The 26,595-nt window shown below is 37.5% G+C and overlaps 1 protein-coding gene across 3 annotated transcripts in view; it reads right to left on the bottom strand.

Moving 5' to 3' along the window:
• LOC128855041 (uncharacterized) overlaps positions 1–26,595 on the bottom strand; it is an 87,772-nt gene that overhangs the window by 18,399 nt on the left and 42,778 nt on the right. For all 3 annotated transcript variants that reach the window (XM_054089624.1, XM_054089625.1, XM_054089626.1), the window contains exons 4-10: positions 9,451–9,602; positions 8,250–8,384; positions 7,931–8,188; positions 7,524–7,863; positions 7,366–7,452; positions 7,147–7,297; positions 4,138–4,303 (exon numbers count right to left, since the gene is read on the bottom strand). In XM_054089624.1, the coding sequence (XP_053945599.1) occupies positions 4,138–4,303; positions 7,147–7,297; positions 7,366–7,452; positions 7,524–7,863; positions 7,931–8,188; positions 8,250–8,384; positions 9,451–9,602 (1,289 nt within the window). The remainder of the gene's footprint in view (positions 1–4,137; positions 4,304–7,146; positions 7,298–7,365; positions 7,453–7,523; positions 7,864–7,930; positions 8,189–8,249; positions 8,385–9,450; positions 9,603–26,595) is intronic.

Genomic DNA, 26,595 nt, shown 5'->3' with positions numbered 1-26,595 from the left:
AACAAAATTTGATGGCACTTCTCTGCTCAATCAAATCAGACATTGTAAGAATCAAAAAGTGCACTCTTGGTCGTTTGGTAAACATAAGCGTAAATATATTACTGGTAATGACATTCACATGAAAGTTGGCCCAGATGTTACTAACAGTGCTGCCAACGCACGAAAAAATAACTAGAGCGAAATTTTAATCCCGCGAAGTTTGACAAATAAATTCACTTACTTTTTGCCCACAGTAATATTTTCTGTTATTGACACTTATACAAGTACCAGTCAAAATGACTGGTGCAAGTTTCTATGTGATGAAATGTTATTGGGGTAGCTACAACAACTGGTAAGTATTGCAATCTATTTTCGCGACAAAATATATGATTCCGGGGAAACCATGATTCTGAGAAATACAATGTGTAAATATGCAAAAAGAAATATTATGAAGGGGGAGCTAAGTAGCGTATTTTTATTACTAATTGACCATCACGTCTTAGAACATATAAGAACTTGTGCAGAATTAGAAACCTCTCACGTTTTGGAGGAAAAATGGATACTAACGCAAGCAAAATTCAAGGCATTCGTTGCAATATTGTATGCACGTGGGGCGTGCGAAGGAACAACTTTGAGACTTGAATAATTACGGAATAACAAGTGGGGACCAAAATTTTTTTCTTCCACTATGAGTAGGCGAGATTCTACGTTTCATTCGCTTCGACAAAAAAAAAATGAGAGGAGCCAACGTTTGCAAAGGGACAAATTCGCTTTAGTTTCAACTGTTTGGGATAAATTTATAGAAAAATAGCCGAAATTGCTTCAAACCAGGAGCTTATATTACGGTGAATGAGCAGCTCTTTCTAACAAAGGCCAGATGCAGGTTCACCCAATATATGCCAAACAAATTTGGCATACAATTTTGGCTGGCCTCTGATGTTGAAACCAAATATGTGGTAAGCGGCTTTCCTTATTTAGGAAAAGATGAGGCTCGAGATTCATCTGCCCCGCTAAATGAATTTGTTGTAATGAAACTTGTAGAACCATATACATACCTATGTACTATGAAAGGTAGGACCAGAACAACAGATAACTTCTTTACTAGTGTTCCTCTAGCGCTAAAATTACTGTCCAAAAACACTTCTTTAGTTGGAACAATACGTGCAAACAAGAGGGAATTGCCAAAAATTGCAAACAGAAGAAAGATGACATGGCTCGTTCCTCAACGTTGCTGTACGAATCAGAAGGATGTACGCTTACAGTTTACAAGAGTAAACCAAATAAGAAAGTACTTGTACTAAGTACAAACCACAAACAAGTAAAAATAGATAAAACTAACAAGAGACTACCCGAAAGTATATCCTTTTATAACAAAACTAAATTTGGAGTCGACATCACTGATCAAATGGCACGAAAGTATAGTGTCAAGTCAGGTTCCAGAAGGTGGCCACTTCAAGATTTTTTTAACATCTTGGATTTAGCTGGGATACATTCCTGGATATTGTATAAAAACACGACGGGTGAAACTATATCAAGGAAAGACTTTTTGTTTCGTTTAGCTGAAGAACTTGCTTCTGAATATTCGACTTCAGGGGTAAAACCACAAGAAGCTAATATTCTAAGTTCAATTGGTACCCCTCCTGTACGTAAATGGTGTTAAATAGGATATTGCAATAGTAATAAGACCACAACTATTTGCAAAATACGCAAAAAAAATGTATGCAGAAAGTGTACACAGAGAAAAATTTATGTGTGTAAAAATTGTGTATGATGTACAAAAAACAACAAAAAGTTTGATTAATTTATAATGTCTATAAGCCCATTTATATATTACAATAAATATTATTAAACTTATTTTGTTATTTTTTAAAAGTAAATAAGATCTGAGAACCTCATTGAGTATTTCACTTTAAGAACAAACATTTTGACTGGTTTTGGTAAAAATATTTATTTACTCAGGTGTTATTAATGCTATTTTTTGTTAATAAAAAGTTGTGTTGGAGGATGTTTAGGTACAAAAACTGTCTTTCTTATATTTATATTTTATTTAATGTTAAAAAATTTCTTTCTTATATTTATTTTTTATTTAATGTTAAAAATACATATACATACAAACATATAAAAAAATATAAAAGTACATATTTTTTCCTATTATAATTGCCTTGTAGCGCCACCTTCCTATTCTTTAAATAAAAAATAGATATCAAAAAAATATATTTTTTTTTTCATACCACGTTGAACATTTTCTTCCATACATTTGGAACGATTTTATACGAAAGAAAATACTCAACATGTCCAACAAAGAAATTGTTAAAGATCATACTTTCAAACCAATAGTAGCAAATACTTAAAATAAAAAACTTTCTATTATTTTCTTTGTATGAACGAAAATTCATCGGATCGCATACGAAAAAAAATGTTAAAAATTAATACAATTTCTGAATGACTTTAACACTAGATTTACCAGCTAAAGGGTGATTTTTTAAGAGTTATAGGAAAGTTTTTCAAAAAAACACACGTAAAATTCAAAAAATTCCAAAATAAATCGATAGTACAGTCCATATAATTTAATGTTTGAAGATTATTTCATGCAAATGTTGACCGCGACTGCGCTTCAAATGGTCCATCCGCTTAGTCCAATTTTGGCCATACTCTTTCCAATGTTTCGGCCGGTATCTCACATATAAATGCTTTAATGTTGTCTTCCAATGCGTTAATTGAAGCAGGCTTGTCTGAATAGGCATGAGCTTTAACATAGCCGCACAAAAAACAATCTAAAGGCGTTATATTACACGATCTGGGTGGCCAATTGACAGGTCCCGAACGTGAAATAAAATGTTCACCGAACTCGCCTCTCAACAAGTTCATTGTTACGCGTGCTGTGTGGCATGTGGCTCCGTTTTGCTGAAATCACATGTGACGCAAGTCAAGCTCTTGCATTTTGGGCAAAAAAAAGTTGGATATCATTTCACGGTAGCGCTCACCGCTCACAGTTACGTTACGATTCGCAGCATCTTTGAAAAAGTACGGTCCAATGATATCTCCAGCCCATAAACCGCACCAAACTGCGAACTTTTCTGGATACATTGGTAGCTCTTGCAATTTTTCTGGATGATCTTCACTCCAAAATCGACAATTCTGCTTATTTACGTACCCATTGATCCAAAAATGAGCTTCGTCGCTGAACACAATTTTTCGATAAAAAAGTGGATCTTCGGCCAACTTTCCAAGAGCCCATTCACGAAAAATGCTGTGAAGGGCGACGAATCGATAATTGATGGTCATCATTAACACTGGCCGATACAGCTGCGATATTTTCTTCAATTCGCACTCTACGTAAGCGTGTTGGTGGTTTGATGTTCAATAATGGAAATTTGGTTCTAAATTTAGTCGCGATAGCTCGAATAGCCGCTTCAGTGGGTCGATTAAATTGACCATAAAATGGAAGAAGCGCGTGATAAACTTTCTTAATAGAACACGCATTTTTATAATAAAATTCAATGATTTGCAAGCGTTGTTCGTTTGTAAGACGATTCATGGTTAAATTATAAACCAAACTGAAGATGTTTGACAGTGAAACAAAACACGAAACGTGCGTCAGCTGTTTAAACCATAAAAGATAATATAATAGCTAAAAAATCACCCGTTATAATATTGATCGCCATGTTAACTTCATCTCAATTATTTTTAGCTTCTTTCAAAATTTGAGTGACTCGAAAATGACTTCAGAACTTTACTCTAATGGACTTCTTTTCCTATAACTTTAAGTGGCATCCAATTATGCTACGAACGATGTCGAAATAAATTAGCCCACCCTAATAATATAAAGATCATAAATGCCACTGGGTCATAGTAGTTTATAATTCTGTGCAAATTACCAATTTGGTATTACGAACATTGCAAATCAAAATTGTTGAAACTAAAAAGCTTAAGATTCTGAATTCTCTAGGGTTGTGCATTTTGCACTACCACTAAATTCCACTATCCCTAATTTTTGGTGGCAATTAAAATAAGGGTTTTATTATCGCTAAATCTTCAGTCTTTCAGTGTTTACTGCACTATGCCCAACCCCTATTATTAACATTACTAAGCTTGCCTTCTCACCGCTTACTTAAGTTAGTAACGATGACAGTAGATTTCAAAAGGGGTATTAGTTACCTTCCAATGTCTCCCTCCGCTCCTCTTCCCGGCACATCGCATTTTGATATTCACGATCAGCGCGATCCAAATGCATTCGCATCTGCAGCAAAGTATTATCAGATTTATCCCGCATCTCTGTGAACTCGTCACTTTTACGTTCGAAACGCTCTTGCAATTCGTTGAGCTGCAATGGGAAATGCGAAAAAAAGTTTTTGTTGAAGTTTATATTTTTATAAAATTCAATTTAATTGATACCCATTAGAAAGAAAGGCAGAGTGAATTTATTTATTTTTTCTGCATCAGAAACGCGCTAGTAATTTTGTTAAAAAAATTTTGTACAAATATTGGTTGAAAAAAATTTTCTAAAGATAAACTGTCAAAATCATTTTTGTAAACCTAGCTAAGACTGATCCAGTTACTTTAACTAAGCGGTACAAAATGCTGGCTCTCAAGCAATTGTCCGGCCGGTTCTAGATTGTGCTGCGCCTGTCTGGTCGCCTGGCACGTGTGATTCGCAATCGACAAAGCGTCAGACATGTCAAAATAGTGTAATCAGGACAGCCATGGGATGTTACCTGATGCCCCTCCTAAAACATCAACACAATGGGGCATCAATGCTCTCCGTCAGGGAGCACAATAAAATGCTCAGCAAGCAGTTTCTGCTTGGATGCTTTCGAAGGTTTCATCCCTGCAGACACTTGCTAGAACCTGAGCCGCCTGCCAGCCACGTCAGGAGTCATCTCTTCAACTATTCCGACGAGATCCAGGACGAATTTACAAATACTGGACGGTGCAGTATACAGACAGACACTAAATGGCATTCATCGGCACACACCACCTTCCTAAACTCCCGTCCTCTGAATGCCGTAATCGGAGTCTAACCACCTCCTATTGCAGATGAAGAACTTCAGCTACCCCGAAAACCCCGCGTAACTTTGACCCAATTGCTTTCTGGCTCCTATAGCAGACTAAATTACAACCTATCTAGAGTCGACCTCGATATACCCAACATATGTTCAGCATGTGAAGGCTTATGAACGATCCTAACCACCTTTTCACATCCCCAACAAACGTACTCACTTAACACTCCTCTCCATCTGGACGTATCCTTGGCCAGATATAAATCTGTTTCGACGAACGAAGAACCGACTGTGGTGGAAAAAGACTCAAAAGAATCGTTAAGTCGTGTTCAGATTTACCGACACCGAACGTGGCATCCGCACAGCAATGATTCCCTCATGAGATGCGGTGCCCACAGGCATTCTATATACCAAACCTAATTAAAATATTAAAATTTGAAACTTATTTCTAGGTAAGAGTGATATTTTCATAATGTTTTAGATCTCAGAATATACATATGATAAGTATCAGTTGAAGCAAAAAGTTTTGTGAAGTTTTCTGCATAATAAAGACATCTATAAACCGAATTTTTTACTTAACCATATATTCCAAGAAATCGCTTTAAAGTTCTGCTGTTCTTGTTGTTATAGTAGATTAACAAGCTCTGTTTAGGTCGGTTTATCTAACAGCTATCTTACATTTCGACGACATCCCACCGACGGTTACCGAAAAAAAAGGGGTATTGAATGCGTTTGTATGGGGGTCAAGTGCAGAGATGGTTAGTCTTATGTAGAGTTTCTTCACTAAACGCGTATATGCTGAATGTGTGGGGACCAGCAATGCATTGTGAGTTAAAGACCCATACAGATTTGCAAACTCCATGCATTGTCCGACACTAGAGAATTCTTTGGCATAAGGTTAATCTGGGTACCTGGCCATAGTGACATTGCGGAAAACTGCGAAGCGGACAAGCTGACCAGACAAGCGACCTGTGAGATAGTTTTCCCGCGAAGGGGACTCCCATGACAACTTTCCCTCTACTCCTGGAATGATGGACTTCGCGCCAACTCAGTGAGCGCTGGGCAAGCACACAAACTTGTAAGGTCGGGAAATCCTTCTGGTAACGTGTGGATCGGCCGTGTTCGAGGGATCTTCTGAAGATAACAAAATTTCAGCGTTCAAATTTTGTAGGTGTTCTCACGAGTCACTAACCGCAAGAAATGCGTGCCGTGAGACTTGGAATTACTTCGAGTCCCTTTTACATCAGCCGTATGGAGGATGAGATAGAATCATCTCAGCACCTTCGCCTTAACTGCTATGCGCTCGTAGATCAAAAATTTAAGCACCTTGGCTCCCACTTCTTTCCTACGCTTGCAGATATAGCAGACCTTGATATCAAAGATCTAATGAACTTCTTTAATTCAAATCAGCAAATCAATCACCTTTCGTAATTCACAAAAACTCAACCCCTCCTTCGTTCGCCCACCTTCTCCTGTCTCATCTTTCGTCCTAACGGTTATCTTCACCTCTTTTCTCTTACAATGGTATTCGAAAGGATCAACTTGATTTCTTCGTCCGAGTAGGCCCACTCTTTGAGCCACCATTATCGCCTAACCTAACCACTGTAAGTAAGGAATAACACCTTGCAGCAGGGTTGCTCCGCGAGCACAATATTTAACTCAAAAATACAAAATAACTGAAGTGTTATTGTTGTTATTGTAACAGCAGTAAAGTTTCCTCTAAATAATAAGTAAGTACTGCTGAAGTGACAGTCTTTAGACAGATACAAAATTGGATCGTTCCAGTAACCCGAAATCGCTTGCGGTGGGAACGCCGGAACTTTTCTACTTCTTCTTTTGGTGCAATTCATGCAAAATATAGAGCCATCTTAAGACCTACTTTGTCCTTAAGATCGGCAAGCAGTAAACAGCATGATTTGTAGCTTCACTCAACGCACTGTTGCTTACACAAGACATCCATCAAGAATCTTCTACTACCTCCCTAATCTTGTATTCATCTCTTTGAAATGGCGTAATACTAAACTTAATATTTTTATACCCTCGATCTTGGGTTCCAGCGTAAAATATTTTATATATTATTGTCCCATTAAAAGGGTTTATTCTATTTCCATTTTTTTTTTTTTTAATTTTATTCGAAGACATGTTCCTTTAGTTGCTATGTAAATACCTCAGTTCTGAGTTCATCCTCGTTGGCGGTGTAGCGTGTCGTCAGAGCGCGAAGCTCTTCAATATGCTCAGCTTGCAGCTTATCGAGAGCCTCGCGACGCTCATCCACGTAAACAGATTCGAGTTCAGTTTTCAGTCTTGTCATCTCTGTACTGTAAAGTAATCGAAGAATATTTATTGAAAATACAATTTTTTATAAAAAATAAAAAAGCCATATTACTAAAGTTTGTCCTCCCAGAAGACGGCAGCTTGATTGCGCACCTCGCTGATACGATAAACCACTTCTCGTTCCTTATCACAGAGCGCGCTGAAAAGCAACAATTTTTTGCCATTAGTCGCAATTATTTCATTTGCAATTTCATTTGCTTTTTCACTCACTTATCACACTGATTTTTGATTTTCTTCACGGCTTTCATCTGCTCCTCCAAATTCGTTTTGGCCGTATGCAGTTCACTTTTAATATTGTCAATTTGATGCATAAGAGATTTTATAGCTTGCTCCTGTTCGGTTACAACACCACGCAGTGACGTCACCTCAGCCTGGTAAACTTTTAAACTTGCAACTTCCTGCTTACGCTCCTCCAACTCGTGCTGCAATTGTTCGGCACGCTCCGTAACCAGCTCGCGCTCATGAATAATTTTTTCAGTTTTATCTTTAGCTTGTCTCTGTATTTGACGGAGCTTCCATTCGCAATCGGTCATCACCGTTTCCTCGCGATCTAAGTGCAAAGTGAAAATAGGCATTAGAAAAAAAATAAAGCCTAATATCTTTTGCTGCAAACCAACCCCTGTTCTGTGTCCTCAGTATTTCGAATTCCTTTTGCCATTTATCCTGACAGATTTTTCGTTCCGCCTCCGAGTTCTCGAGCGCATTCTTCAGTATTGCAATTTGTGCTTCCAATTCGCCGCGTATCTTTTCGACCTCTTTGCGCCATTCCTCAGCTTCACTTTGAGCCGTCGCGAGTTGTGTTTGCAGATTACTGGCCAACTGTTTGGTTTCCTTGTACTTCACCTCCAGCTCATTGTATTGCGTTTCGAGTTCCTCTACAAGGAGATAATCAAATTGGAAATGCTCTAAAAGTTGCTTAAATGAAATTGAACTTACCATATTTTCTCCTAAATTCGTCCTCGTTTTCACTGTATTTGTGACGCAGACTTATTTTTTCGTCTTCAAGCAACTTCAATCGCTTTCGGACGAAGTCATCGTCCTTTTGTGCCGCCTTCAGCTCACTTTGTAATCCTATTAATTTAATAATACATATTAATTTGTGAGATATTAACATAAATGTGTAGGTATGTGCGTGTCATATATTAGGGTGAGCCACAAAAAGTGGTAGCAGTGAGAATTTTGTACGGCATCTCCCAGAATTGTTCAATATTGAAAAAAATGCACTTTTTGTTATATTTTTTGATTAATAATAAATGGTGCCGTAAATCCCATGAATATTCTCGTGTACTTATGGAGGATGAGGTGGAATCATCTCAGCACCTACTACTTAACTGCCCTGCTCTGGCGGGGCTAAGATCAAGGCATCTTGGCTTTGACATTAAAAATCTGATGAATTTCATCAGTAGCACAAAGCGGTTGACGCAAACGCAGCACAGTCATCGTTCGTAATCCACACACTCTAATCCACCCTCCTACCCATCTCAGCACCACCTCTCCCCGCCCTCTCCCCTCATCCCATCGGTCTTCCTCTCGCACCTCACCTTCTTCATAATCGGATCACAAAGGACGAATCCGCTTTTCCTCGTCCAAGTGTGCTCATTCCTTGGGCAACCATACCAACCTAACCTAACCTATGTATACGTAAATTTTGAAAGAGAAAACGCAAGTTTTTTGTGAACTTGATTTAAAATTATAAAAAATTATAATAAGTTTTTCACTTAAAAAAATTATCAAATTTAGAAATCTTAATAATTATAAAAAAAAATTATGCTAACTACATTTTACAGTACTGCAAATAAAGTCCATAAATGGGAAAAAGTTGATAATTTTTCTCAAAATTTTATATCGCCGAATTTTTTAAATTTTCGTGCTCATATTTACCAAGGTTTCGTAGCGTAGAAAAGTATAATTTTTGCGAAATAACGGGTTTTCAACAAACACAAAATATTAGCCGCTCATTTCAAAGGTGGCATAAGTTGAATTTCAAAATAAAAATCAACTGTCTCTTTTTGTTTAAATACATTAAAGTAATTTTTGGGGGATATTATACAATAATAAATATTTAGCACTTCCACTTTTATTTTTGGAGCACCCTAGTGTACGGGTATATGTCATTAATTTTGATAAATTCACTTACGCTCTACATTCCACGCCTTCGTCGACAATTCTTGTTCCAGTTTCTCAATTTTCGCCTGCATTTCCCCAACTTTATTCTGCAAATTTTGCACATTTTTCTGCGCATCGCCAATTTGTGTGTTGTAACGTGATTTTTGCTCAATTAGTTCTTGTCTGGAAAAGATATTAATTTTTAATATGAAGTGAATTAAATTAAAGGCGAGATATTTTGCTTAATGTGGAGTATGCAATGCAGATAATTAATAGAAATTTAAGAAAAGAATTGAAGAAAGAACTATTTGGTACATTTTAAGCAACTAAGCAGCTAAAACTCAGAGGAAGACCAGTGCGAGCTCATACAAATCGTTAAACAGGAAATTTTTTTTTAGATGAGAACCATCGATATCGATAACTTTGGTTTGACAACTGAGAAAGGCAAACTCTGGTGACATTTCTGCTCAGTAAGGCTTGGCCAGTCGTCACGAATCGTTTAACGCCAGAAAAATAAATCGGATCGCGAGGCTCATAGAGCACTGTCGGCTTCATTGGTCTTTATTTCTTCCGAAATGAGGAAGGAGCTGCGCTATCTATCCAAGCTGAACACTTTTTTTTCCAAAAATTAATCAGGTAAACATCAACGACATTTGTTTCTAACAAGACGGCGCAACTTGCGTTACAGCCCGGTTAACAACCGATTTATTACAATATTCAAGCCATCATTGGAAAAAATAGTCAAAAATTGGACTGATCGGATGACCATATAACATGTGAGCGCAGCGGACATATCCCGCATATCCTATTTCAAAAAAAATAAATCCCATGAAATTATGTATCAGATTATAATAGCAATGCATTTCATCATTATTTCTGTTTTTTATTATCATTTTATTTGTATACATCAGTGGTCTGGATGAGCAGACTCTCTCTCGTGTGAGTCAGGAAGACCTTATCAAGACAACAACGCACTGTGACCATCTATTGCAGCGGAGCTTTTCCGACTACTTCAGGCACGGCATTAGATGCTCTGGTTGGTCTACCACCACTTGATGCTTTCATCCAAGGAGAGGCCTTGAAGGCTATCTGCAGACTGAAACACAATGGAAACTTGTACGGCCCCTGTCCGGCATTGGAAAACAGAGAAGGCATGGACTTCGATCTAACGATTCTCTCCATGCCCTTTGATTCCATTCCATCAAGAGTCGTACTTGAAAAGAGATACAGTCTGGTGCCAGAGGCTCAATTGTGGTCAAACTCTGGAAATGATCACGGCAAACATTGTTCTCGCATTTTCATGAAAGGCTCCAGGACTGAGCATGGCTCCGGTTCTGGGGTCTACGTGGAATCCAGCGGAACAAAACTGCATTTTGCTCTTGGAATGCATGCATTTGTGTTTCAAGCGGAGGTGTATGCAATTCAAAAAGCGATGAACTTTGTTGTGGAAAAGCCATGGAGAGGCAGATCTGTATGTGTCTGCAGCAACACCCAAGCTGCGCTCATGGCCTTAGACAGCCATCCAACCACTTCAAGGGTAGTTGAGTCCTGTAATCCAGGCTGAGCTATGTCGGCAGATATAATATCCTGTTGCTAACATGGGTTCCGGGACAAGTGTGTATCGTGGGTAACGAGACCACTGACTCCTTAGCTAGGATGGGCTCTGAGGCCAACTTCTTTGGCCCGGAGCCCATTCTGCCACTCCCTTCTGCAGCTATCAAAGCTACGGTTAGCAAATGGGTTACTACAACCCGCAAGTGAGCTTGGCAGGCTGAGATAGGCTGCTGATAGACTAAGTTGATGTTACCTGTAATGTCCGATCATTAGGCAGAAAGGACTGCAGACAGCTTGTTGGACTAATTACGGGCCACTTTCTGTAGCCGAAGCACATGGAAAAGATAGGCATCTCAGATAGTGAAGAGGAGGATGAGACGGCGGACCACTTCCTTTGCGTCTGCCTCGTCTTCGCTCAAATCAGGCTTGAGGTCTTTGGCACTGATGTGTTAAGAAACGACCACCTTGGCTCCTTGGCACTACAAGATCTTCTCATATTTCTTCGGAGGTCGGGTAGACCTAAAGAAAATTAAAAGGGAATCCGAGTTTAAGTTCTCAAGGTGCGCCTATTGAGAGTGGGCCGGTTAACATAACAATTTTTTTTTTCATATATTTTTACGTATGCTCGCCTTGTGAAAGTGTTTTTCTACCAACTCCTTTAGGACGCTTTCACTTTTACTGTTTCAATCGACTCAAATCTTTCTTCTTTGTAATGTTAGGAAATCTCTTGACGGACTATGAGAAATGAGCCTGCTAATTATCTAGACGGAAAAAGTTTAACTTGCTTTTCCTAAACCCCGGTCATGTTTTCGGGTTGGGCTTAAGATCCCCGAAATAAAATTCCCAAATCAAGATCCCAAAAATTAAAATCAACAAAATAAAAATCCCCAAAGATGAAATCCCCATGGTTTGTGTGAAAAGCGTTTTGATTAGGCCTCAAATCATCGCGATTAGGTTAGTTTGACCTAATCGTCATATTGGCCTTCAAATTAATTTTAGTGTTGAACGATTGCTTTATTTTTAAAAGCCGTGAAATAACGTATATCATAGACAGCTCAAATGAACGAGTACCCCGTATTACGCCGTGATAAATTACACTGCGTTACAAAAATGAACTTTTTTTCTGTCCTATAAACCAAATATACTTTTTCGGAAAGGGGAGAAAAAATAATAATACACGTGTATCGGCGATTTTCATGTACACGTCAGAATTTTTTTTTTTATGTATAAAATATAGAGCTCGTAGTCCGCCTGTGTGAAAAACTTTGGATCAATTTTTAACCCTTTTTCCGTGATCCAATCGCGCTGAATTTCTGCATTCAGACTCGTGGAAATGTTTTTTTATGTAAAATTAAAAAAAAAAAAATTTTATCAATTCTCAGATTTTCTTGAATTTTTTTTTCTAAAAAAAAATTTTTTTCCCAAATTTTCGGCATAACTTGAAGGGACTCCAAATTTTTAAACAACTTATTAACCTTTAATTTATTGTTTCATGCAACACACTCTGTGTCGTTTGTGTGTTTGTTACAGTTCCGGAAGTTCCGATCATCTGACAGTTGCGCTACTAGGAGACGTATACTTTGACAATTGCTATAAGTTCTGTTGCGCGAAAACGTCTTTCTGTATATTTCATCTTACGAAAAATGCAGTGCCCGACTCGAAATAACTTTTGTTACGTTTGTGGCTTATTCGCACCAAGTAAAAATCTTAAAAATATTACGAAAACAGTGGTTAATTCGTTTCAGAAAATATTCCAGACTGCTTATGTTCCTTACTTGTGGTATACTCCGGAAGTTGTGTGCGACTATTGCTATAGAAATTTATGCAAGTTTATTGATGGAAGGTCAACAATAAAGAACTCTGTACCAACAATTTGGCTACCACGTACGGAGCACTGCAGTGAACTGGTCTACTTTTGCGTAACTTTTACTCAAACTAAAGCGTATCAATACTTTCGCCGCAACAAAACTCGCTACGCTAATGTAGAATCGGTTATTCCAGCGGTTCTGTTCTCACCAGAAGAACGTACAGCGGCTTCATTGGAGATTTTGGATGATGTTCCCGAATTAAGGGATGGAGAACCAACCGTAGCACCAACAATGCTATCAACATTTCTTGCATCGAATATAATATATATATATAATAAAATTAATAAAAAAAAAATCCTGGTTTTATATCTCTATTGTAATGCGGAGTGAAATACCTTTCTTTTGATACCCACATCGGCATATCTCATGCAATTTTTTTTTTTAATTTCGAACAGGTGGTAACCCTGTGAAACATTGTCAGTGGCAACACCTAGGGAAAAAGTCTAGAAATGTGATACACTATCTGTGTACCCAATTTCATTCAAATCCGTTAAGCTAATCCTGAGATCGTGTGGCTATACAGATACGCTTACAAGAATTGCTCGTTTAAAGTTATAAAATACAAAAAAAAATTGTGACGTTTACATGAAAATCGCCGATACACGTGTACTTTTATTTTTTATCCCCTTTCCGAGAAAGTATATTTGGACAGAATGTGTGTAACGCGGTGTTATAGTTACGGAAAGTTAGTGCAGCTTTCGTTAATAATTCAGTAAAAAATTCCACTGCTTCTATATTGGCCAGAGCTTCTGGAAAATTGTTACAGAGTTGTAAGTTTATTAAAGTTCATGAATATTATATTGAATGAAAAAATTAGTTTCATTTAAAAATTACTTTAGCCCTCTTACTTTTCAACCAACCTGTATATTACGTCAATGTAAATTTTAACGTGGGGCATTAATCATCTTCGCTGCCTTATTAATCAACTTGAAAATACTGAAGCCATTCAAAAATAAGAAATGTGCATGTGGTTGTTGTGCTGAAGCAGGAATTTGCGTCACTTACTAGTTCGGTTATTCGCTAGAATTCGAGTATTCGAAAGTGGCACTTAATCTTCATTTAAAACTATAAATTACTTCCAAACGAAATAAATCTAAATAACTAAAAATTATTTAAATTTTGACTATTTAGTCGTGTAACTTCATAAGCACAGATTTTCCTACAGGGTATTTGGCTTACTTTGTTAATTTGTGTTTGAATAGTCCGCAAGAATTGCTCATTTTTTATGAGAGTTTTATTTTTAAATACGTATACTTAACACTTCTGTTTATAATAAAAATAAAAATCGGAAAAATAATCAAAAGTTTTGGCTCTTGTGGTTTGGGTTGCGTTGTGTTGTGCTGTGAAAATTCTGAATTGAAAAGCTGTTTTCGAAATGGCATGCGCCACTACTATGAACTGCAAAGAACTTAGGCAGGTACTGATGGGAACGTAAATAAAAGTATATGCGTATTTACAATATGTGTATGTATTGTATATATGTAGATATGTATGTAGTGTAGGTGCAAGAGTTTCGACAGCAAATAAATATTAGAAGTGATCAAAGTACTCAAATACAAATATAATATAAATAATTTATACTATACGAATGGGTACTGTGCTTCACAAAAGTGATGATGCTACGCAGTTAAGAGGAAACAAATTTAGAATGCTATTAAAAAGCGGTTAACGCGAAATATGATTTTTTCTGAATTGCGCAGTTCATTCATTTGAATTATATGAATTATTGTGGTGATGAAATATAAGGTGAACTTAGAGCAGTCTGAAAACGCTATTATTTCAGTATTTAAACATTGAGGATGGCGGCTAATACCTGCAAAATACGGATGTAGAAATCTAGTAGCAGATATTCTGGATAACTTAAGATAGAATCGAGAATTTCTCAGTATCCTTGAATAGCAGCATCAGTAACGAAGAAGATGAAGAACTTTCACCCTTAAATCAGAATAAAGTGCGCACGTTTTAGCGTAAGGGCAAGCAAAGAGCAGAACAGCAATAATGTGGATTGATACCAACAACAAACCCTTTGAAGGTGATAGTTTTCTGGTAAAGCTTTTCAGCACCGAGCAGGGCTGGAAGTTAGCAAGGCTGCTAAGTGTTATTGGGTTGGAAGAATAAATAAAGGGTGATCAACATAGAGGTATCGGATTTTAAATTGAAATAAAATAACGAAATTTTAAATTAATTGGGCAATATTTATAATTTTTGTGTAGAACTATGCATGACATTTAATTTTGAAGGATAGTCCCTTTCAAATATAAGCTGCAACTACGCCGTAATTCGGCCATCCGTAGACACCAATTTTGAACGACTCGTTGGAGGAATTCGGTCGTTATCTCACGAATGACTTTAGTAATGCTGGTTTTCATTGCCTCAATCCAAGCTAGTTTATCCACAAAACATTTAGACTTTACATATACAAGTAAAAGTTCAAAGGTGCGATATCACACGGTCTTGGTGGCCCATCCACTGGTTCGAGACGAGAGATAAATTGCTCACCGAAACAACGACGCAGTAAGTCTATTGTTTCACGAGCTGTTTGGCAAGTAGCGCCGTCTTGTTGGGACCAAATATTGTGGGGACCACGGCCTTCAATTTTCAGCAACAAAACGTCGTTTATCATAGCGCGACAGCGTACGTTATTCACTGTTGCTTTGGCGTCAGCCGCGTGTTCAATCTGATTACCCTTTACAAGATGATTGAAATCTAAGTATTCTTTCATACGAAAATTAATACAAAAAGCGTTCCTCTACAGAGTCCCACCAGTAGTACTGTTGGAAATATTCACGCGTATCAGCCCCCAACAGATTTTATTTTACTAATGTGGATTCAAATCCACCATAGATCAGATTTTCAGTAAGTATTAAAGCATTTAAGTTAAAAAGCTAGAGAGAGTTTAAAGGTCTGCACTCATTGAAATCAGTGGGGCCCTTCGAACTACTCCCACTCTAGCGCTTAATGTAATGTTAAATGTGGTACCTATAGACATTGCAGGCAAAATTGCCGCTGCACGTACCGCAATTAGACTGAGGGGCTTGGGCTATAAGCTCTATCTCACATATGGGCACTCAAGCATACTCAGAAACTTTGAGTTCATCCCCTCGTCGACGGATCAGTGCGTGCCTTCGCTTAGTCGAAGCGGAACTTTCTCCACCCATATTCCATTAAGGGAGGAGTGCACCGGGGGCAGCACTTGGGGACAGAGCCTGGTTAACCTGTTCACGGAAGGCTCGAAGTTGGACGGTAGGGTTGGAGGAGGAGTTTTCTGCAAAGAGCTCCCCATCAAACTCAAGGGAAGCCTTCAATATTTCTGTACCATAACTCAGTTCTTTATTTTTGAGCTGAAATGAGTGAATTTTTTTCGATATACCATTATTTTAAACGCATCCAAATAGCATGCTCACTTTTCTGCCTCACTGTAAGTCCTCATATGAATATGTGTGTAACCATGCGCTGTTCATATTGCGTAGTACTTCACTTGGATGTGGAAATTCCGCTTGTATTTAAAAATTAAATAAATAACAGAACTGGACAGCACACGTGTACTGCTTTTGTTATTTCCTTATCGACTACTTGACTATAATTTTCTGAAAAAATTGCCACTTTTCTCTTCGCAATTTCTTAATTATAAACAATTGAGTGATTTTACATAATAAAAGTTGGCTGATTGCATTAAAGTTGAATTTTTAATATGTATTATATTGTATATGTATGTGTGTACGTAGGAACATAGTCTACTTTACCCCGACTATGACCAGAAAGCCTGTTCATACGCTCACACACACCAATATATTTTAACAGCTACATACTTTCGTGTGGGCATGTATGCGTGTTCATTTCCAATAGCAACTTAATGGAAATTCTTTTGCGCAGCTTCATGAACGTTCAGTGTTAAACAAAATTAATTGAATGGGAAATTCATTGCTGATAAGTAGGCATACACGCACACACACTGATGCGTGCATCTGTATAACGAAAGTCTTAACTTTAATTAAAAGAAAACACAAATCCAGTTTGGGCAATGGCGGGCTACATTTTGTTGATTTTTTATACGCATACAAATTCTGTGCATAGCAAAGAACATTCAAAATGTTTGCAAAAATCACAAATGCATTGAATATCGATTTTAAAATACTTTGAATTTTCCACCTAACAATTCAAAACTGCAAAAAACGCCCTGCTCCGAAAATAATCATAATTATAAAAACAAAAAAAAAAAAAACAGAAAAAAAACCAACACACAAATACGCACAAATTTAATTGGAGCCGGAAAACTAGATCAAATGTGCATTTCAGCACACAATATTTTGTGCAAACATTCGCATTAACATACACACATACAAATCTGTGTGTATTTTGGTTGCGTTGCTGTTATTTAAAACTGATATTTACGAGCTGCATTTGCTGCAGAAAATTTTTAAATTCTGTGTAGAAATATTTTACATGCGCCCACAACGCGAGCGTGGGAATTAAATACATACACACATACAAATATCACTATGCATACAAACAAAGATAGAAGAAATATCAAACAGACTCACAGTCAGTGTCACTAAAACGGGTACTGCTAATTTTTTGCGAAATTAATGAAGTCTTTATTTTTGTTAAATTACTTGTCGTATTTTTATTTAGTGAGCCCAAGGCCGACAAGCAGTACCTGAATTTGTTGTTTTATTCTTAAAACGGCCTTGAATTTATGAAACAAAATTACGAAAAACAAATATTTGGGGCCATTCAAGCAGTTTAAATTTTGTAAGTTTATTATAAAAAAAATTTTATTCGCATATCGACCAAATTTTTTTGTAAAACAAAATGCCACGCTTTTTTAAACAACTGAAGAGAATTGAAACAAATTTATCAAAATTTTTAAATTTTTAGATTTTTAGTAAATTTTCTTAAACTTTTTGTGTTTTTTATATATGTAGTTTTATAGAACAAAAAATTTCAGTTTAATTCAGTATAAGTTTGAATTCTCTAGTAGTTTTCGTTATAGGTTAGATTAGGTTAGGATGGTAGTCGGTCTGCACGATCAACTCTCTTAGACCTTACAGGTCCGTTGTAATACCACTGCACGACATGGTAACCTCATTTATTTTTCTTCGTGGAACCGTTTTATGGCTCCCAAGAAACGCAGGATTGGTCCCATCCCCATGCCACACAGTTCCGTAAGAAAATGGAAAACATATTTACCTTGACAACCTGCTCTCAATTTAGCTAAGACTGGGCTATTGCAAAGGAAGTGTTCAACTATTTTTCCCTCTTCCTCAAATTGTCGTCATAGAACTTAAAAATACGGCAGAGAAAATGAGAATGAGAAATGACTCTGAGCGCAAATTCTCGAAACTTACAGATTCTTAATAAATGTTATTTCGACCTCGCACCGCATTATACTTGAAAAATAATACATATCAGAGCTTCAGATACTCGGGTTACAAGCATTGCGGGTAGCCCGAAACTTGCTCGAAACTCGTTCATTGTTCAAGCTCGCTCGTTTGCTCGAAAATTGTTCATTGCTATCGAGCTTTCGAACAATTTTCCAGGTAAACAAAAATTGTCAATTTCATTTAACAGGATTTATTTACTTTTATTTTATTTATTTATTTATTTATTTATTTATTGGGTATAAATAATTTTGAAAATAAAAAAAATGTTGACAAAGAAGTCAAAATAATTCAAAGTATTGATAGAATTACTTGAAATAGCTCGATATACTCAAGCTCATGCTCAAAAATGTTCAAGTAATCAGCAACGAGCAGGCGTGCAAGTACTCCTTACTCATTTGCCCGGGCTATTCGAGCTCACTACTAAAGGGTGGTTAAATTTCAAGGGCCAATATTCAATGTGAACCACAGCCAAACGACAAGCTTTTTCCTACATTCCATTTGACATTTTTCAATATCAGACTAATTCAATTTGAACCATGGAAAGACACATATTCGGGCAACGCATTAAAGTTATTCTGGTTTATTATGAAAACGGGCGTTCAAATCAAAATGTATATCGATCCCTTCATATTCAGCGATGAGGCACATTTTCACCTAAGTGTTAATCCAAGAGTGATTGCCGAAAAACCAATGCACCCACAAAGAGTGACTGTTTGGTGCGGTATATGGGCCGGCGGCATCATTGGGCCGTATTTTTTCCAACATGAGGCCGGCCAGGCAGTTACTGTGAATAGTGTTCGCTATCGTGAGATGATAACGAACTTTCTATGGCCCGAATTGGAAGATATGGATGTGGACGATGTGTGGTTTCAACAGGACGGTGCCACTTGTCACAAAGTTAACGAAACAATGGCTTGTTTGCGCGAAAAATTTGATGGCCGAATAATCTCACGTCGCGGCGATGTCAATTGGCCGCCAAGATCATATGATTTGACACCGTTGGACTTTTTTCTTTGGGGTTATTTGAAAGAAAAGGTGTACGTCGATAAGCCAACAACAATTCAAGAGCTAAAGGATGAGATAATTCGGCACATTAACGGCATAGAACCTCAATTATGCCTCAGCGTCATCGAAAATTTGGACCATCGGATGGGGGTGGGCCGTTGAAGCCGCGACGGCTATTTGGCCAATATTTTATTTCATACGTAATTGAGCTATACCAATATTATCATAATAAGAAGAAATGATAATAATTTCCTTAAAAACTTGTATTTTATTCAAAATCAATACCGGCCCTTGAAACTTAACCACCATTTACAATATCTGCAGAAACTCTATGAGATCTAATGCAATAATTTGCAGTTTTGAAGCAATTTTTTTTCTGTTTTTTTATAACTTTTCAAAATTTGTCCATTTTGATTTATTATATTTTCTGTTAGAACACAACTGATATTTTTCAAAATAAAATAAAAAAATGTACGCATTGAAAACACTCCAAAAAAAACACATGTACCATTTTCGGTAACACTCACTGTATGTGTAGTATACTACCAAAATTTTCCCACTGCATATATGAACGAAAGAAAAAAACGAAGCAAATAATTCCGTCATGATTTTTATTTAGCTTTCGTTGTATTTGAATATGAAAATTCTATGTTTTCTCTTGTTTCATTTAAAATACTGAATGGTTTTCGTAAAAATTCAGGTATTAGACGAGCAATTTTGTGCAGGAATTTTGAAAATTTTCTGTATTCATGGCATAGAAAGTTTATTTGACAGACATTAGACACAAGCAACGATTACATGCATGATTCATCTGTGTGTAGGTATTAAGTGTGGCTAAACACTGGATAATGTTTACTTTTTTTTCGATGACAATTTTCATTTGAAATAATAATTAGTTCGAATTGATGTGTACATGCATTTTAAAATTAGAACACTATACAATATAGGGATGTCTGAATAGTTCGGTGCCGAATTTGAGCAAATATTAAATTTTGTTTTGCATTTTTGATTTTGCAGGAACTTTCTGAAGTTGGAAATGATTGAGGTCAGAAGTAAGGGGCAGATCATGCTTTGGAGATTAAGTAATTCAAGGCAAAATAAATGACGAAATTGCAAATGAAATAATAAAACACTGGGGCTCTTTTCTGGCATCGCAACTGCACAAACTTTTAACGAAAATAGTTCGAAACCAAAAAATGCCAACTTGAAAACTTAGAATGAAAATTCCAGTCCTTACGAAAGTCTTTACAAAAAGAAGCCCAACAACTATAACAGTATCAGCCTGTTAGAATGCGTGTCAAAGTTATGCACCAAAATTATTGCTGCTGAAGTAGCAAAAACAGAGATAAAGGAGGAATATCAAGTGTCACGCCCAAATAGATCTTCAATCGATGCTAATTTCTACCGTAATACAAAGTGTAGAGAAAGTAATTGAGTTTAGCAAGCCGGTGTATACGTGTTTCGTAGACCTCACCAAAGCATTCGACAGAGTTAGGTTAGCTTAGGTTACATAAAGTGGCTGTCTTACGACGCATCTAGGTCAAATAGAGACCCCTTATGATACCATCGGAACTATCCCATCTTTAATCCACTTGGTCCTCTTTAAAACATCCTGTGGGCTTTATAAATTTATTTAGTCTAGCTAATTTTATATTTGCACTATCCGCGATGCTGTCCACAGAAGCGATTACGAGCAAATTCAACCAATTTCTACACAGAGTCATGCACCCGCATAGAAGATGATCAACTACCTCTTACTCTTCTACATCCTGCCAGCCTCTGCAAAAGTCAAAATATGGTGCCCCAATTCTACTGGCATGCCGTCCTATATGACAGTACCCAGGCAGGACTCCTACTAATATTTTAAAGTTTTTGCTATTGCATTTAAGTAGATTGATATATCGTCGATGACGTGACTGTCATTCAGCCATCCGATATCCAATAGTAGACAATTGAGTAGTAAAGTCCTCTCTCGACGAACAAAACTAACACTTTTTAGGCTCTCATCAAGTCCATCGAAAAGCTTGGACGATGACAAACTCCGATGAGGCGTCCCTTGGATTGGTTGAGATCAAGATTGTGCGGAAGATTTTTCACATCTTTGCAAGTTAGCAACGGCGAGTATCGCAGGCGGATAGAACGATGAACTGTATGAGCATCGCAAAGCCATAGCGCAGCGAATAAGTATTCGATGCGGTACCAGCTGGTGGTGGCAGAGGAAGAAGAAGGCCTCCTCTACCTTTGCATTTTTGATTTTGAAAAGATCATGACTTGGCTTCACTTGGTGTTGGCGCCGGTTAGCTCGTGAAAGAAACGTCTGACGCCCTGTGTTAAACTCGAAAAAATGAAGTTAGTGTAGCCCATATTTCATTGTGGCCATGTCTGCCTACTAATGCTCCAGATATGTAACTATCTCCAGCGATTGTTGGCAATATTTAAGGACTACCTATCTCTTTGTAGTTTACTTGTTGCCAAAGGCATAGATATATGAATTTTGTCTTGAGTGTAGTGTCCAGTCTAGCTAACTCATCTGCCTTACAGTTACCCTTAATGTTTCTGTGGCCAGGTATTCCGAGTAGAGTTATAGAGAAAAACTGTGCGAGTATTCTTAATATTCCCGAATATTCTCTACAACAGTTTTCGAAGAGTGTTTCCATAATTGAAGCGATTCTAGAGTTGTCAGACTATCGAAAAATATGTAGATATTTCTGTTTATAATTGCGTAATTGTATATAAATACATATATATAATTGGTGCGTACACCCTTTTTGGGGGTTTGGCCGAGCTCCTCCTCCTATTTGTGGCGTGCGTCTTGATGTTATTGCACAAAATGGAGGGACCTACAGTTTCAAGCCGACTCCGAACGGCAGATATTTTTATGAGGAGCTTTTTCATGGCAGAAATACACTCGGAGGTTTGCCATTGCCTGCCGAGGGGCAACCGCTATTAGAAAAATGTTTTTCTTAATTTTGGTGTTTCACCGAGATTCGAACCTACGTTCTCTCTGTGAATTCCGAATGATAGTCACGCACCAACCCATTCGGCTACGGCGGTCGCCTAATTACTTAGCGCTAAAATACCTTCCTTAATCGCCAAAACTAGAGCTTGGAATACGCAGCAATGATCAAGTAAGCGGAAAGGTATGCTGATCACTTTAGTATCCGAATAGATACCACCTTACGACATGTTTTAACCCAAGTATTTGCAACTTTTAGAGTACCTTGCATTAGACTAAAGAGAGTATCTGGAAACTTCCCTCTTGGTAAAATAGTAACATCGTCCGTATAGGCCAGAACTTGGATTCTTCTCTCCTCTCGATTTAGCAATAACTCGTTCATCATCAGATGCCCCAGTAGAGCGGAAAGCACACTACATTGAGGAGTACCTCTACAGACTGATTTGTGCATTGCCGAAAACCCCAACGTCGCATTCACGAACCTGTTAAGCAGAAGCTGCTAGATAAAATTCACTAAAGTCTCGGAGATGTATAGATCAGACAGCGTATCTGTTATCACCCCAGGCGTAATGTTGTTCAAGGCACCCTCAATGTCTAGGAAGGCTGCTAATGTATATTCTTTGCTATAAATTGAACTTTAAATATTTGTGATAAGTGCATGTAAAGCCATTTCTGTTGATTTACCTTAACAGTCGACATGTTGCGAGTCTGAGCGACGCGAAGGCAGTATATTAATATATTTCCAATAGACATATCAATAAGCCTTTCCAACAACTTCAATTGAAAAGATGATAAAGTTATCATCTGAAACCCTCTGGTTTGGTATCCGACCTCTTGCCTACCTTCGGAATAGCTATTATATTACATTGACTTCCCGTCATGAGGAGGGAATATGGCTTATTTGAAGAAGAAATAGAAATAGAAGATTATAGAAAAAGTACGACAAGCCGCCTCTAGTTATAGATTGGGCAATAAAAATAATAAAATATCATAATAAGCTAAGCTGACGATGTCGTGATATTATCTGAAACGGAGAATAATCTCCAGCGACTTCTACTATATTTGAATTCGAAAAGACAACTCATAAAGTTAATAAGGTATTTAAGTGGAAAAAATCAAGTTGATGAAACATCCAATGCAAGCTCGCAGTTTATAATATACCAATCGAACGGGCGCTTGAATTTAACTGCCTTCGCACTCGAATAATCAGCAGCAAAGATTTATAAAAAGAATCGAAAATCCAAGTAAATAAAGCGGGTACAACATCAGGAGGCCTAAAAGAAGATAGAGAAAGAAGATGAGGAGAGAATGGGATTCCAGGCCACTTCCCTTTTACTGCTTATTTCAAACTCCACAACTACAGACCGTCTATCAATGCAGTAGCCACCCAACAGCGCATATTAAGAAACCGGGCCACGAATCTCATGTCCGTTGAAGGCGCCTTAAGAACAACAGCGGCCAGTATAACAACAGTTTATGTCTGTTCATATAAAATAAAGTTTTGCGATCTATACACTAGACGATTTTCTACTTAGTCATGGAAGGATGCATGAAGTGGTTTTAGAGTTGTGGCCAAGAACAGAACGTTAACCGGCTCCCAGCGAATTTGGAAGAGTCAGCGTTTTGTGTACGAAAAATCCGAAATTGTGTTCGTTATATACGAAAAAAAGTCAGCACAGTCTGCACTAATGAACAACCTCTGCTTGGATGCATTTGTGAATTATAGTGCTCTTTAACAGACCAGATGGTTTTGAGCAAATTTGACAGAATCAGCTGACGTCATTTGGGGTGTGTTTACAAAAACACTGAGACTGTGCTGGTGATATATGAAAAAACCCAGCAATTACACTTCGTTGCCATCTGAACATTGTCTAATTGGCCGAGTGTGTGAATGCATGTGAAATGATAAATTATTATGTTAGTGATATACGAAAAAATCAACACATTTTTCGCTTACGTTGCTTCGTTGCTATCTGAACAACAACTGCTTGGATAGATGTGTGAATTCATATGAAATGAGCGGGTAAAAGTCTGCTTACCAGCCAACGTTACTCTCACAATTTCGATTTTCATTATAGCTGATCACCAAATCTGGCAATCTATCATCCTTGAGCTCATAAAGTCAAACGAAATCGGCTGAGGCAAAGTAAACAGGTTTTCTTCCTTGGGCGAGCATTCTGACCCTAGCTTCTCTGCATGTGTACCGATCGTCCAGTGACCGGAATACACAGATACGAATTTGTAAATTGAATGACGTGGAGTCCAAAAGGCTTTCTGAGTCCTTCGTATATTGTACTGGGGCCAAAGAGTTTTCGAAATAGCATATGAAGAAATAGAGCTCCATCTCTTCTGCGCTTTCTTGAGAAATAGTTTGTGCAGTTCCCCTTTAACAATTGTCGGGGGATGCCGATGACCGGCTAGGAGATCTCTAAGGCCAAGTCAGTCCCCTTCCGTGCAAGTTCATCAGCAATTTCATTTCTCTCTATGTTCCTACGTCCTGCAACCCAGATCAGAGAGGTAACATTTCTCACACACAAGAGATTTGATCTCCTCCTTACAGGAGTTTATTAGTTTCGTTCTGCACCATGGCGTCGTCAGAGCCTTGATCGCGGCTTGACTATCGGAGAAAGGGTTAATATCTCTTTCGCTCCCGCGTTCTCTAGGCATTTTACACGCCTTCAGGATCTGCATCAAGACGTCTACTTGAAAAACACTAGTAGTATTCGGCAGTTTAAAGGATATAGATAAATTGGCTGATTTAGAGAAAACCACTGCTCCGACTCCCGATTCCATCTTGAAACCGTCAGTGAAGACAGAGGTGCAAGCTTCGGGGCAGATTTTCCCTTCTATTCACTCCTGCTATTGGGAGATATTGCCCTAGCGCGTCCCTTATTGAGTCTTGAGTATTGAGTCTGCTTCACAAATAAAGAGATATCGAGCTTTTAGGTCTCTTCCGAAAAGAAGATGATTCTTTTCAAGAAAAGCGTTTTAAATGAACTGTGTAGAATGTAATAGCAAAGTAGAGGTTTCAACGATATCATTCTGGTCATATGAACTTCGAAGATGATTCACGCTCTGGTAGGCCAATCAGCGAACATGGAAATCTTTGAGTTGTCACGAATAAATCCTCGTCCTATTGACCAGGAGCTGACAATTTTCTCGATGGTACAAAACTGATCACAAGAGGGGCTTGCAAAATGAGCTGGCAAAGGGACAAGGACTTCTGTTAATGCAATTAGGAAATTATCTGCGAAGATTAATAACAATATTTGAATAAATATTGATCGAGTAATTCGACCTACAATCAGTACTTATTTATTTCATAATAATCGCAAATAAGAGAATTTTTGGGGTTTTCTTTATTTCCCAGCTATTCTTGTGTTTCTTGTTTGACGTCCTTTGATTCCGACGTCAGCTTTGATATCAGTTGTGAGAATTTTTTGGGGTTTTCTTTGTTTCCCAGCTATTCTTGTGTTTCTTGTTTGACGTCCTTTGATTCCGACGCCAGCTTTGATATCAGTCGCTTCATATGATCACATCATGACAAAATGTCATATGATTACATTTTGATTTTGCTTTCAAAATTCCCACAGTACAATTTTCTGTTTATTTATTTTATTTAATTTCTACGCTCTTTCAAATAATCGTTTAATGAGCGTACACAAATCCTCAAAACGACGTAAAGAAGGATCATACGCCCATTCCAAACGATCGTATGAGTAAAGTATACGCAGTGGATACCATAAAAAATGTATACTCCCGCTGGTGAAAAGTGAATGAAAATTTTTTCCAAGAGCTGAATACTCGTATGTTCCCTCTCATTTGATATTCATGGTAACAAAATAATTTTTTGAAAATTTATATATATTAGTTTTTCGAAATCTTAAAATTCTTTAAAAATGAAAGAACTGAATGGGCAGCAATACGGCATTAAGGCTATAGTTTAACGTTCATATGAAATTCTTCCTGTATAGCGAAATAAGTCAACATTTAGCGCACGATTTAACGTTTCAAGTATAGTAATTAAAATTTTGGCCAAACAAAAATTTGAAAAAAAAAAAAATTAAAAATTCATCTGTTCTTAGATGATCACTACGTACAGATATTAATGTGTATGTGCGCACAGCGTTGATTTGATAGCTGCAAGTTCAGACTGGCGTATTCATTATCCTTATGTTTATGATCACCTCAACTATCAAGCTCAAATAGAGAAATAAGCAACTAAAAGGCAATCAGTCATAACAGCCATCTGATATTATCTTCTTCCTTGCTTCTCTATCTTCGTTCTCCCTCTTCGCCCTAAGCCAATTCATTTAGTTTTCTAATACTCGAGGCATATAAAATAATAATTGAAATAAAGGGTGTTCTAGTAGGGACATATTATTGTTTACAGACTTTGGCAAGTAGCG

Source organism: Anastrepha ludens, chromosome 2, assembly GCF_028408465.1.
Source record: "Anastrepha ludens isolate Willacy chromosome 2, idAnaLude1.1, whole genome shotgun sequence".
NCBI classification, from domain to species: domain Eukaryota; kingdom Metazoa; phylum Arthropoda; class Insecta; order Diptera; family Tephritidae; genus Anastrepha; species Anastrepha ludens.
Note: the sequence above shows the minus strand (reverse complement) of the source record. Positions and strands in the feature narration are given on the sequence as shown.